This window comes from Myxocyprinus asiaticus, chromosome 26 (assembly GCF_019703515.2).
Source record: "Myxocyprinus asiaticus isolate MX2 ecotype Aquarium Trade chromosome 26, UBuf_Myxa_2, whole genome shotgun sequence".
In the NCBI taxonomy this organism is placed as follows: Eukaryota; Metazoa; Chordata; class Actinopteri; order Cypriniformes; family Catostomidae; genus Myxocyprinus; species Myxocyprinus asiaticus.
The window spans coordinates 16,839,646-16,854,696 of NC_059369.1; the positions used below are offsets into that span (position 1 = coordinate 16,839,646).

At 39.4% G+C, this 15,051-nt stretch overlaps 1 protein-coding gene and 1 long non-coding RNA gene across 6 annotated transcripts in view; both read left to right on the forward strand.

Moving 5' to 3' along the window:
• LOC127417294 (uncharacterized) overlaps positions 1-15,051 on the forward strand; it is a 511,839-nt gene that overhangs the window by 430,734 nt on the left and 66,054 nt on the right. The window lies entirely within an intron of this gene.
• Positions 1-15,051, forward strand: part of LOC127417285 (thromboxane-A synthase-like) — a 116,719-nt gene that overhangs the window by 49,900 nt on the left and 51,768 nt on the right. For 2 of the 5 annotated variants that reach the window (XM_051657192.1, XM_051657196.1), the window contains exons 4-6: positions 877-929; positions 5,224-5,320; positions 12,510-12,626. In XM_051657192.1, coding sequence (XP_051513152.1) covers positions 877-929; positions 5,224-5,320; positions 12,510-12,626 — 267 coding nt within the window. Of the gene's footprint in view, positions 1-876; positions 930-5,223; positions 5,321-7,896; positions 8,107-12,509; positions 12,627-15,051 lie in introns of those variants that run through there. The other 3 variants (XM_051657194.1, XM_051657197.1, XM_051657195.1) reach the window with 3 other exon arrangements.

Below are 15,051 nucleotides of genomic sequence, written 5' to 3' on the forward strand. Positions count from 1 at the left end.
GATAGGTTTGGGTGAGAAACAGATAAATATTTATTTTTTTTTTTTTTTGCTATCAATCTCCACTTTCACATTCTTCTTCTTTTGTTTTTAGTGATTCGCATTCTTTGTGCATATCACCACCTACTGGGCAGGGAGGAGAATTTATTGTAAGAAATGACTTAAATATTGATCTGTTTCTCACCCACACCTATCATATTGCCTCTGAAGACGTGTTAAAACACTGGAATCGTATGAATTACTTTTATGCTGCTTTTATGTATGTTCAAAGTTTTAGTCACCATTCGCTTGCATCGTATGGACCTGCAGAGCTGAAATGTTCTTCTAAAAATCTTCATTTGTGTTCTGCAGAAGAAATAAAGTCATACACATCTGGCAATGGCATGAGTGTGAGTAAATGATGACATAATTTTCTTTTTTGGGTGAACTATCCCTTTAACTGTAATAGAGGGAACCTATTTTCAGTCATTTTGCATTTCTACCCATTTTTCCAACACGCCGCAACATTCCTGCCGAAGAAAAGGTGGTTCTGATCTGGAAAATTTGTCTCTGTACCTGCTGGTTTTGAACCAGAAAGGATAATGTTTTCACAACAGAAATAAAAAAAACAAAAAAAAAAAACACCAAGCAACACGCACACATACACAACCACACACTCACCTTTGTTTTACAGGGAATGTGTTGGAACAGTTAACCTGTCACATGTCACACCCACTTTATAAGACATATCACAGCATATTTAGCTTGATTCAGATTATTTTAGATAATGATTTGTCACTCTAAAATAAATTGATCAACATGTGTGACTTACAAATGTTTTAAAGTGCTGTTTTATGTTTTCACATTATTATTTGCATTTTTTTTTCTGCTTTCACTCAGGGTTTTTTTGGAGCACATAGAGACCTTATAAACAAATATGGACGAGTTTGTGGGTAAGTCTTCCTCCAATTTACTCTTAGCCACTGTAGTCGAAAGACAAATTAATAAATGTAAGTAAAATGTATTGAAATTTTTCATTTGTACCCTGCTGGAAAATCCAGCTCAAGCTGGTAGCTGTGTTTTTTGAACATGGTAGCTGGTACAAGCTGGTCAAGAGCTGGTCCAAGCTGGTCATGAGCTGGTCCAGCTAGAAACCAGCTACCATGTTCCAAAACACAGCTACCAGCTTAAACTGGATTTTCCAGCAGGGTATTGTTTGTTTCTCAAGTAACGCTGTAATTACTAAACCTGCGACTTTTGAGTGAAACCAGCCTTTGAAAAGAGCTTTTTTTATCTCAGAAAGCTCTTTTCAAAGACATTAAGAAACATAAATATGAGAACCCTATTTGTTTTGTCAAGTGAAACATGAAAGACCTCTCATTACCCACTCTGTAATAGAAAATGATTTTTCTGATTATATTTCTGTGAGGAAATGTAAGAGGGTGACATGATTGCTTTAGTCATTTTCACATTTGTAGAATTACTTCAACACAAAGCAGTCTGAGCATAACATGTTCAATCAACGTTATATTCTCCCAGCACACATGAAGCCCTTGTTCACTGTCCTGTCTTTCATATTCAGACAGCATCAGCCACTCACAGAGCACCCAGTGTCCTCTAATTTAGTCAGTCAGTGGCCAGACATTGTGTTTTAATACACCTGCTTCTAAGAGGCCGACTTCTTGGGAAGATCAAAGCACAGGGTGCCACTGGGTTTCCTGTATTGAGGCCAAGGAAGGGGCAAAGCATCAGAACGATGGTGGTTTGTCTGCTCGTGTGTGTTTATGTGCTCGTTGGGCTAGGTATCTGAGGGGCTGGTTTGGATGTCGGGACCGGAAAAGAGGATCTAATTCGGAGTCATGTGGATATATGTAAGAAGACATTACGACATCTTTCAGTTAGAGTAATCCAAGAGCCTGAGCTCCTCGCTAGAATCAAAGTGCTTTGAAATACATATCAGTGCTCCGCACTCTCCTTAAAACCCTTGTCGGCTCCTAGTGCACAAGACATCAGTCATCTGAGTTGAGAAGTTGCAGTGCATTGCAGGAGCGCTCAGCTTAAAACGAGCTGAAAGGGTGCTTTTCCTCTCTTTTTTTCCTCATGAAGGTGCGATTTATTTTTTGCACTACCCCACAATATCTTTCAGATATGATTTGAGAACTTCTTGAAATGGCGTTTAACCAGAAGCCATGAGAGAGGTTTCATTCCTTACTGAAAGACACCATTTGCACTTGTGGTTGACCTATATGTGTTTTTCAGTGACTGATATTTACGGAGCAATGTGGCAGATATACTGCTGTTTAGCCTACATATGGAAGACTGGGGCTAGTTGTCACACAGGAAGTTTTCAGACTGGCTATATCCAGTAATGATAAGATTTGAACTTAAAAATCCAACTACACAAAGGTGTATTTTTTCTAGCAGAGGTTTTGTATGTTGGTTTCAAACACCTAGTTCAAACCCTCTTAAATTACAATCATTTTTGTGAATTCTACCCTCCAAAGTAAATTTTCAGTGTCATCATATTTTGGTCATAGCTTCTTGGTAAACAAGCAAACATAATCAAACCACACTAACATACATTAAGGCAAGGGTCAACTATGTTATGAAGTCAGATTTTTAAAGAAATATTTGAAAGTGTTCTTAGTACAAAGGTATTTTTCATGAATATCAGATCGGGACAGTTTGTCACATGTGTTTTAAATGTCATAAATTTGTATACTTATACATTACAACATTTGTTGGCCAAAGCAATGTTTTAATATTTTTGTATGTTACCTTTTCCATTTTTGTTGTTCCATTAATTGTTTAGTGCCTCATAATTGTTTTACTTTTTACATTTAGCTAAAAAGCCTATAATATAATGACTTTTCTTTAGCTAAAATCAGTCTGTGCTTACCGAAATTCAAAACACTGCCCCCAGTGGCCAAAGCGGTAAATGATGCGTATCCGGTTGCCCCACAGGGGAAGGTAAATACTGATGCACATTCAGCTGATGCAAACATGTCTGACTGGAGCTTGTCAGTAAGTCTGCATAATGTGGCTGATCCTAGGGTACCTGAAGTGTACCTCTGGTGTGATCATGTTGGTTAAGTGCAGGTGTAGATTTAAAAAGGGATGTCAAATGTAGGTTTTGTTTCAGTAGTAGTGATTGGGGGTGACAGGAGAAAGTGGCCTCCGAATGTTAACACGAAACCTTCACCACTGGTTTAATTGCAGGTTCCATTGTGGCAACTTACCCCAAAGAGTGAGGCAGCATGCCCCACTATTGGGGCAAAAGGTCACTGTGTGTTTGCTGAACTCAATCTTTCTCTTGGGCAATAATGATGAAAATCTTAATTAGCTTTTTTGTAGCCAAGACAGGTATGTGGCAATGCAGAAATTGACTTTCAAAAATAAACCTACCCAGAGAAATATTCACTAGACTAAAAAGTGTGACAGGTTGGCCCTGTCTCCCCTAAATATCTCCAAGGATTTTGAATATTTTTCCATAGCTGATCACATTAAAATTGCCCTTTCCAATTTTTTTTTTTAAAAGTAGTAAAGATAGATTTGGTCTGTATCTGAGAAAGAATCGTAATTATGGTGTCAGGAAGTAGTTCTACACAGTGTTTTTGGGACAAAAGAAATGTCTTGATAAAAATGCATGTATTTTGGGTACTATCTAGCTATTGATAATTAATGCAAACCCAGCATGTAACAGCCAACGTGACACTTTGGGGTAATAATCCAATAATTCAATGTTCCATTGTCAAATATTCCTTACATATTACCCAGCGTTTGCAAACTAAAAAATGTAAAATTTAATAAGTATAATTTTGGACACCAGATTATTTTACATAACATTTACTCAAAATTAACTTAAAAAAGTGAATCAGTTGGCCAAGTAGGCACGGTTATCAGTTGATGCTAATAATTTTATAACACCAAATATCAGGCATTTAATTGGCGATATAATGGCATATTACTAATTTGGTATATTTGACATTGCACCTAAGAGACTTCTTCACCAAAGCTCTAGGGATCACTAAAGGACACAATCAGTTTGCGAACAGACCGCCAGCGCAGATGCATAGATAAACCAAAACATACTAATGAGATCAGTGTTTTAGACCACTCAGCTGCAAGCTTAATTAAACTCACACTGAACTGTCAATGTCAACTTCATTAGTAAGATGATATGAAGAACCCATGTGCCTATTCTGAGTTTAAAGTACCATAATGACACCATACATGAATGATAAGTGTGATCTCGAGTCCCATTGGCTGAGTCCCACCTGGGATCAACTGCGCTTTACAGCCACTAGGCATGGTAATAAACCATAAAGGGAGAGTTCACTCAAAAATGACAATTCTGACTTTCTTTCTGACAACAAATTACTTTCTTTATGCCGTAGAACACAAAAGGAGATGTTAGGCAGAAAGTTAGCTGCAAAAAAAGATGCAATGAATGTGAAAGGTGACCGAGGCTGTCATTTTGTCTAACATCACCTTTTGTGTTTCATGGAAAAAAGAAAGACATGTGGGTTTGGTACAATATATGAGTGAGTAAATGACAGCAGGATTTTTATTTTTGGGTAAACTGTCCCTTTAAATGTGCTTTTACAGCCACTGGACACCGTAATCCACCTTAACATCACCTTCTGTTGGAAAGGGAAGCTTCCAAAGATAATATGGACTAGATTAATGGCTCCAGTTATGTGCCTAAAAGCTTTCATATCCAGTTATGGATGCTTCATAAAGGTGTTTAATTATCTACTTGTTCCTGTTATTTCCTGTGAAATTGATTCTCAGGAAGGAGATTGCAGTCAAAAGAAGTTGCATTCGCAAGAAAGACTGTCCCTCATGCTGGCACATGCAAGGGCACATGCACACACACACATGCTCTCAATCCTCCATTTCACATTGTAGATGATATGACCTCGCCATCTCAGCAGTGAAAGCTGCCATGCGTGACCATAAAAAAAGGAACTACCAAGCAGCCTCATCAAACTTCTTTATATCGAGCTGACCTTGACACACACACACATGGTGTGTGTGTTACAGACAGATGTGTATCTATACCCCTGTCACAGATATGATGGGAGACGGTGACTACAGGTTCTTCAGCCACAGACATGCTGTTTTGTTGTGTGTGTGTTTGTCTTTTGTTCTTTTGTCTCCTGCTATTCCCATGGAATATGACTGGTGCAGTGTTATTTATTCATTTCATCTTGTTTGTTTGCTGTGTGTGTGTGTGTGTGTCAGTTATTATTTAGCACGGAGGCCTGTTGTGGTAGTAGCAGACCCCGATATGCTCAGACATGTGATGGTGAAAGAATTCAGTAAATTCCCCAACAGGATGGTAAGTTTGACATTTACACAAGTGAATGTATCACACACACACACACACTTTGAGCAATGCATCTCAAATTGCATTATTAGGCCCAAAACGTACTCTACATAAGAATATAAATGCAAACTCTTATGATTTCATACATTGTTGCATTCCAAAATGTGTCAGAGCACGATTAAGAATGCAAAACAGATACACATTACAGTCTTTGCATTGCCTCTAAGGGCGCTATTCAGAATATGCAATGCTATACAAATGGATAACAACATGTCTTATTTAATGCAACATACATTTTAAGGACCTCTATCGGCCCCTTGAGTACTTGGGTTTCTTACAGCCACAGTAATGCAAAAACATGTTTAGTTTGTAGAATGGAACCAAAAACTTGCAATGCATTAGACAAGCATTCACGTCTGTGTCTTGCGTACTTGTGTAGAGTATATTTCTGGCCTGAGCCACTATGACATCATCAAATTCCTGTTTGATGTCATCGCATTGCTCAGCATTTATGATCACACATGCTACCTAAATCATAAAATCAACTAAATCAGTGACAGGGTATGAACACATGACTTATGTATGAAAGCAGAGTCAAAGGTCATTAGATGGCCTTGATGCCAGAGCAGAGCCTGCTGGATGATGCTTAAAATAAACGATTATGGCAGTGCCAGATCAATATGAGGGCCATGTGCACCAATGGGGCTTGTCAGCTACCTCTTGACCTGTGTGTGGTGGTGTGCATGGATGGGTGCGTACATCTGTACTCAAGCAAAGTTACAAACCAAACACCATGTCTAACCAACTGTGGGAGAGAACTCATAAACTAGATTTCCATGGCACCAAAAAACAAACAAATAGGATGTTTTAGCTCCTGTTAGCACAAATGATCAGATTTCTACACACGCAAATTTTAATCATCAAAGTCAATCCAACAGCCTTACAGTCTGTTCAAGGCCAGCAAATTGTGCAGTACAATGAACCCGAAACTTTTATTCAAGTTACATTGCCAAGATGGATCCATTCTTTCTTTCTTTTTTAACACTTTTCAACACTTTCAGACATGAACACTTTCCCTAAATGTCTATGCCATTAAAGGAATAGCTCACCCAAAAATGAAAATTCTCTTATTATTCACTTACCCTGATGCCATCCCAAATGTGTTTGTCTTTCTTCAGCAGAACACAAATGTTGAAGCTGTGTAGGTCCTTATAATGTAAGTAAACGTAAAGCCATCAGGCTGCTGGCTATTTGACTGTCTAAAAGTCACATTTAGGCAGCATAAAAGTAATCCACGCAACTCCAGTCGATCAATTAATGTCTTCTGAAGCAAATCGATAGGTTGGTGTAAGAAACAAATCGATAATTAAAACTTTAACTTAAAAAAATTGCTTCCTGCCAGCAGTCGATGTACCAGTGATGTAAGCGCCATGGTGCATACACGTGAGAAGTCGGAAGCGCGTGCTTTGTATTCAGCAGAGGAACGAATGTCACTCGAGAGTTAGTTCATTTCAAACAGCATCCCAGCGCTAAGCGGAAGCAACGATTTAAAGTTAAAAACGTTTTAATTATCGATTTGTTGCTTACACCAACCTATCAATTTGCTTAATTATTTTTTTTTTTTGTTCTAGGGGATGTTCAGGGTTGGGACACCCCATAAAAAGAAGGAATGTTATTTCTCTTCTTAAGCGTAAGATATATGATATAGTGTTTCTTCAAGAAACGCTCCTTTCTCCGCAGGAAGCTGAAAAATTTGGGAAGATATAGGGTGGGCATTTTTTTTATAGCGCTGGCTCGAGTAAGAGCAGGGGAGTCATTACACTGATAAGTAAACATCTACAATTCAAATGTCTCAAACAGAGTAAAGATAAATTAGGAAGAGTCATTACTGTTTCAGCTGAAATTCAGAGACAGTCTTATTTTGGCTGATATTTATGCACCTAACGTTGATGATCAGGGCTTTTTTTATAGATCTTGAGGGGATGTTACAAGCCGCTGGCACCCCTCATGATATAATATTGGGAGGAGACTTTAATCTTTTGATGGACTCAGTCCTTGATCATAGTGAAGCAAAAATGTGCAAATGTTGTTGATTGCTCAGTTGGAAACATTTTAGTCTCAGATCATGCCCTGGTGTGTTTAGAGGTGTTGCCACTGTTGGGCCTCATGTTTTCAGATTCAAAGGCAGACCTAACACAGTCGTAAAACCTGACTGAGCCCCACAAACTGTCATAAATCTTACTGATAAAAACTGCGCCAAAATCAAACAAAGGGAGTCCACAACAGACTACAAATCCCATGAAGCCTTGCTCACTAAAGGATCGAACTTTCAACTCCTATTGGATGAGGAACACAACAGAACGGCCCTCAACCATGACATCATCGGGAGTAGAAACTGTTTAATGCTCGCCGTGTGTAGACGCAGCTCATCGCTGCTCTCAGGTGTAGCCTCGTGGCACAAGGAAGTAACATCCGACTTGAAACTGTGGCCATACAATCTCCATCTCGCTGGATGAGTTGAGATTACTCTGTGTTCCACCGAACACTCTAACGGATCCGAAGGAGCAATCCGCATCTTCATCCGTTTGCCTGCAGAAGTGAAGAGAAAAGATTTCTCATCCCTCTTCAATCAAGTCGAAGTCGCTGATTTCTCTGCCAGCCCGCCGAGAATCAGCAGCCGTACCGCCCACCGACAGAGCGAGGAAACAACCTCCCGTCATCACCCGAGCCTCGAGGAACCAAGTCGGAGTTAAAGGACGGATGAACACACATTAAACCTGCGTCCTCATATGATTCAAGTAAGAGATTTACATCTGGGCAGAGATAGAATATTAAAGTGTGTTATTCTTGTGTATCAAGGTTATTGCTTGTACAGTTTACGGATCGCCGAGTCCGCTCATTGCTGCTAATAATACTCAAGGTATTACTGTAATGTACTGTTATCACGAATGAGATCTGCTGTGTTGTAGTCCAACCACGTTGGACTGTTGTGTATTTCCGCCATCGCGGGTGAGACCGGCACACTGAGTTTATCCATTTAAGAACCAAAGACCGCGGGACGGTTTACGAGCCGTCCACCGTGTCTCTGAGTGATAAACTAACAGATGCTTTCTCTCCCCCGATCGCGAAACCGGCTTTGATTCTCTCTCTCTCGTACTAACCACACACACACACGTGACCCCTCACAAACATTCTCGCACACATTTTTGGCTAGTAGATAACTTTGTGATAAAGCTCAGCTTTGTCCCTAAGTTATCGTACAAGCGGAGACACACGGTAAACTGGCAGACACCATTAACCGGCTTCTCTCTGCCCACATTCGCGGCCATATTCTCTGGCTGGAAATCTCGTGTGACATACTCACCACGAGAGTCACGTCCGCCATTTTGTGCGCGTCACTCCTTACCCACACACACATTCACACACACACACACACACACACACACACCTTCCTCTCATGTGTTATAGGCTTATTTTGGCTGCTCCTGAACGTGGCGCACTACATTTAATGGTGTGCCGTGTGAGGTTTTAATGAGTTAGATTCTATTATTTAATTTAAATATTAATTAATAACTACAGAAATAATTATTAATTATTTCTGATAGTATCACTGATCTAAACAACCAGTAGAACCTACACCACATATGGAGAAAAAGAAATCATATAGTTGGTGCTTTAATATATTCCTTTTGCAAAATCCTTAATTCCAACAAATGCTAAAAGCTGAAATCAATGTCTATATGGAGACCAAATGGTCCTCAGTATCCGCTGTGGGCGTGGCTTGGGAGGTGCTTAAGGCGGTTCTTAGGGGCCGGATAATACAGTATGCCTCGTTCACCAAAAAATCCAAAGCACAAGAACTCGTGGAATTAGAAGCGAACATTAAAAGTGCTGAGGCAGAGCTGAAGTGCCGAATGTCATCTAATGGCCTCAGGGAATTGACCCGATTGAAATACAGATATAATACTATTTTGTCACGGAAGATGGAGTTTTGGCTATTCAGGGCAAGATAGTCATACTTTGAGTTGGGTACAAGGCATGGAAACTTCTGGCTAGATATATAAAACAGAGAGAGTCTTTTTCTACCATTCCCTCAGGGAAATCTGCTGGTGGTGAAATATTTACCTCGGCCATTGTTATTAATAATGCTTTTAAATAACACTAATAATAAATAATAAATATCTTGATCTCTATTGTTCCATGTCTTCGTCTACTGATGAAGATATTAGAAACTTTGTGGAACCATTAGAATTTCCTAAACTGACGACTGAGCAAAAAAATTGTCTTGATTCTGAGATAACCTTGGAGGAGCTTGGTGAGGTAATTAAGGCTTTGCCTACAGGCAAGGCTCCGGGGCCAGATGGCTTTGCTGCTGAATTTTTTAGATCTTATGCTACAGAACTGGCTCCACTTTTGCTAGAAGTTTATACAGAATCATTAAAGAATGGAAAGCTTACGCCAGCCATGACACAAGCCCGGATCATTCTGATTCTTAAAAAGGACAAAGATCCAAGCGAGTCTTAGAGTGACAGTCTAATTTCCTTGATCCAGCTAGACGTTAAAATATTGTCAAAATTTTTGGCTAACTGATTAATTAAAGTTATGACATCTCTTATACATATAGATCAGGTGGGGTTTATTCGGGGCCATAGCTCTTCGGTTAACATTAGGCGTTTCATCAATATCATGTGGTCGGTGGCAAATGATCAGACTCCAGTCGCTGCCATCTCACTTGACACTGAAAAGGTGTTTGATGTGGTAGAATGGGATTACATTTTAAGATTTTGGAAAGGTACGGGTTCGGGAATACTTTTATTGGATGGATTAAGTTACTTTATAGACACCCGGTAGCGGCAGTACAAACAAATGGATTCATTTCAGATTATTTTACTCCGGATAGGGGCAGGGTTGTCCTCTTTCCCCATTATTGTTCTGTCTTGCCCTGGAACCATTAGCAGCCGCGTTACGGAAGGAGGAGGATTTTTCCAGGGGTGGTGGCGGGAGGTGTGGCGCATAAGCTTTTGCTTTACGCAGATGATGTTTTATTATTCGTCTCTGACCCTACTAGATCTGTGCCTTGCCTCCACAGAATTATTAATTCCTTTTCTAAATTCTCAGGAGTTAATTGGTCTAAATCCGAAGCTTTGGCTCTGACAGCGAACTGCCTGGTAAAGGCTTTTCAGCCAGACTCCTTCCAGTGGCCCAAACAGGGCATTAAGTATTTGGGTATTTTATTCCCAGCAAATCTGTGTGATTTAGAGTTAATTTTGACCCTTTAATAAAAGGGTTTTCGATCAATGTGGGCAGGTGGGCTTCATTACATTTATCGACGATTGGGAAGGTTAATGTTATTAAAATGAATTGTATTCCAAAATTCAACTACCTGCTGCAATCTCTCCCTGCTAGATGTCCCCCTCTCTTATTTCAAGCAATTTGATAGCATAGTGAAGTCCATCATTTGGAATGGTAAACGTCCCAGATTACATTTCAGTAAGTTGCACAGGCCGATTGACAAAGGTGGGCTAGGCCTACCCAAGATTTTGTTTTATTATTATGCATTCGGTCTCAGACATTTGGCTCATTGGTCGCTTCCACCTTAGAGAGCCCCTCCCTGGTTTTGTATTGAACAGAAAGTTCTTGCCCCTATTTCGCCATTGCAAAGCCTTTCTATCAAGCTAACTGGAGAAGTGAAGTTACACCCCGTTATCTCGCACTCGGTATGGCCAAAAGTGTCCAGAGTGTTTAATTCGGACATTTATTTAAATGTTGCTTCGAGCATATGACTGAAAACAAAGTTATGTATTAATAAGTCCCCTTTCTGTTGGACAGAGTGGATTGTGAGGGAGGTTAATATCCTCGGTGACCTATATGAAAGTGGAGTGTTGAGATCCTTTGAAAATATGGTTAAACATTTTGGGATTCCCAGGTCTCAATTCTTTAGGTATTTACAGCTGCGCCACCTGCTTTGTACTATTTTTGGGAGTAGCATACACCCCCCTAAAGCGGCAGATACTCTGGGAGTGGCGATTACTGCTATTGGAAAAGGTCATGAGGCATCAGTGTATTACTCCCTGCTAATTCAGAGTCTGGGGGTTGGAGCTTCAACTTCTCTCAAGAAATTATGTGAGAAAGATTTAAACTTGGTATTGGAGGAGGGAGTGTGGACTAGGATTCTAAAAAACATCAAGTCTACATCTAGAGATGCAAGGGTGTGCCTTATGCAATTTAAGATTTTACATTGATTCTATTGGACCCCTTCTAGATTGTATAGACTTGGTCTTAAAGACACACCCACCTGCTGGCGATGCCAATCAGAAGTTGGTGACACAACCCATGTTTTTTGGTGGTGTGTTAAGATCCAAGAATTTTTGTTGAGGGTTCAGAGTTTTATGTGTGACGTATTGGGCACCCCAGACTCTGAATTTGAGGCGATGAGGTGGTCATTAAATATATGGTATAAGTACATAAAAGGGGAAGGGAAATAATGGGGTTTAAGGGGGATAATGTTTGACTCTGTACATGAATGTTTTGCTTTATGTGTCATGCTTGAGGAGCAACCAATAAAAATGTTAATCTGAAAAAAAAAAAAGATGACAAGAATAAAAAGAAGATCTTTATGCTCCCTGCAATGGTCAATTACAAAATGGCACAAGTAGTTTCGTGGAGATAAAATACAAAACAATGCATATATCCAGTATTTCAAATAAACACCAAACTTTGAAGCTGCCAGAGAGAAAATAATATTTGTTATGTGGATGAATTTAAACATTAAAGCTTATACAGACACAGATGTCTACCAGCAGTAGTTAAACTACTAACTTTTAGTAGCCACTAGGCTAATATAACCTGTCAAACAAAATTGCATATAGGCTATATGCCACACTGACAACACTAAATAATGTAATATTTTAAAGAGAATCTAATTTAATAAACATCCAGTACGTTATTGAAGTCGACTACTAATCCAATACTACATTGAAGTCATCGCGCTACAGTCCGCAGATGTTTTCTGATTGTGATTGAAGCCTGCCCCCCACCCCCCCAAAAAAATCCCCGGTCGGTCAGACATCACTGTACCCTACCCGGCCCACCCTGTGACAAAACCCTGCCTGGTATTGACATGGTGTTAGGCTTATCTTATTGCCTATTTCCTTGTGAAACTTTTGAATTGTGCAAACCCCCAGATGTGTCCTCTATGCAGACAATAAGAGGCGGCACTAAACCCATGAGCGAGAGTCTGATTATGCTAAAGGACGAACGCTGGAAACGTGTCCGCAGCATCCTCACACCATCCTTCAGTGCGGCCAAGATGAAAGAGGTGAGTTATGCTTTCTCGTAATCTAAATGTGTGCACAAAATATAAAGCTTTTTCTGAGAAGCTATTGTTCTTATGTAATCACATGTTATGGTCTTGAGTTAATAAATCAAGTGTAGCACTTTTAAAACCAGCTGGAACAAAAACTTGGATCCATAGAAGCTCTCAATTTTCCTGCCATTAAAAATGCTTTAAAAAAAAGTTTGCATAAGATATCAGTTCTGCACAGGCCATGAGATTCCTTATCAGATGTCTAGATAAGCATGAAATTCTCACAAGGATGATTATCTTTCTAGTCCCTACCCTTATTTCTCACAAGCACACACATCTGCTTGTTTTTCTATCATGGTGGGGGCTTTCTATTGACTTCAGTCATTTTTATACTGAGCTACAGTGTAATGATGTTTTCTATCACCTAAACTTACCCCTTAACCAAACTCTCACACAAACCTTTTTGCATTTTTTGATTTTTATGTTCAACCCCAATTCCAAAAAAGTTGGGACAGTAAGAAAGATCCTAATAAAAACAAAAAGGAGTGATTTGTAAATTATATTCACCCTTTGCTATATTAAAAGCACTACAACTACACATTATATGATGTTTTACCTTGTGAATTTTATTTATATATATATATATATAATTTTTTTTTTTTTTTTTAATGTACAGTAATTTTAAATCAGATGATTGCAACACGCTCCAAAAAAGATGAGATGGGCAATTTAAGACTAATAACAATTTGAGTTGAAATAACAAGACGATGTGAAACAGGAGATGTTAAACAGGTGAGGCAATTGTGTCATAGTACTGTATACTGTTTAAGGAGCCTCCAAAAACAGCCTAGTCCTTTAAGAGCAAGGATAAGACTTAACAATTTGCCAATAGATGCTTCAGCAAATAATCCAGCACTTTGAAAACAATGTTCCCCAAAGACAAATTGGAAGGATTTTGGGCATTTCACCCTCTACAGTGCACAATATAGTTAAAAGATTCAAAGAATCTGGTAAAATCTCTGTGCGTAAAGGGCAAGACGAAAACCATTTCTGAATGCATGTGATCTTGGATGCCTCAGACATCATTGTCTTTTTTTTAAATTTATTTATTTATTTTTATTTTTTTATTAACATTTTTATTGATTCGAACTTGTCCCCACCCCCAGTGGTCAATATAAATACAAATAAAGGACTTACACACATATATAAACAAACACACAGAAAAAAAAGTGATTATCCAGATATAAAAACAATAAAAAATAAATTTAAAAAATATTTAAAAAATACAATTTAAATGACTACATATAACGAAACTCTCTCCCCTACCCGTTATTGAAACCCTCTAGGAAGGCCACTGTATGCCTCCATGTTGCCCAACCATATATATGTCATTTCCTCGAAAGCCGCTACCTTGCCCAATTTGGCGCACCACTCCTGAAAGGATGGAGAACCAGCTGCCTCCCAACCCCTAAGAATTATTTGCCTCCCAATCATCACACTGGATAGAACCCACTTTTTTATATATTTGTCATTTATATCAATGACTGTCCCATCCCCCAAAATCAAAGTCTCGGGCAGAGACGTCAGCATCCAAGACCTCACTGATGAAGTTCTGGACTTCCAACCAGAACTCCTGAATCATCGCACAGAACCAAAAGACATGGGCTATGTCCCCATCTTCCAACTAGCATATCCAACAAGTATGTGTATTTATTAAACCAAGTCTATACAACCTAGAGGGGATCCAATAGAAACGATGTATGATCTTAAATTGTATAAGACGTATCTTAGCGTCTCTGGACATAGACTTCACACTTTTTAGAATCCTTTCCCACTCCCCATCCTCTAGTGCCATGTTCAAATCCTTTTCCCATAACCCCTTGAGAGATGATAAAGCTCCGTCGCCGAGACTCTGAATCAGTAAAGAATAGTACACTGATGCTTTGTGACCCTTTCCAAAAGGAGCAATCACCACACTAAGGGTGTCCACTGCTTCAGGGGGCCTTATACTACTTCCAAAGACAGTAAATAATAAATGGTGCAACTGTAAATATCTGAAGAATTGAGACCTTGGAATCCCAAATTGCTGTATAATATTATCAAAAGGTCTCAATACTCCGTTTTTGTACATCTTCAAGCGTAGCAACACCCCTCTCAATCCACTCCGTCCAGCAGAAGGGGGACTTATCAATGCGTAATTTAGGGTTCAACCATATGCTTGAGTCAACATTCAGATAAATATCAGAATTGAACATGCGGGAAAACTTTGACCACACTGATTGCAAGTGTGAAATGACAGGATGAGATTTTACCTTTCTGGGCAATTTGGAAGAAAGACTTTGTAATGGCGAGATAGGGGCAAGGGCCTCTTGTTCAATGCGAAACCAGGGAGGGGCCCTCTCCGGTGGGAGCGACCAATGTGCCAAATGTCTGAGAT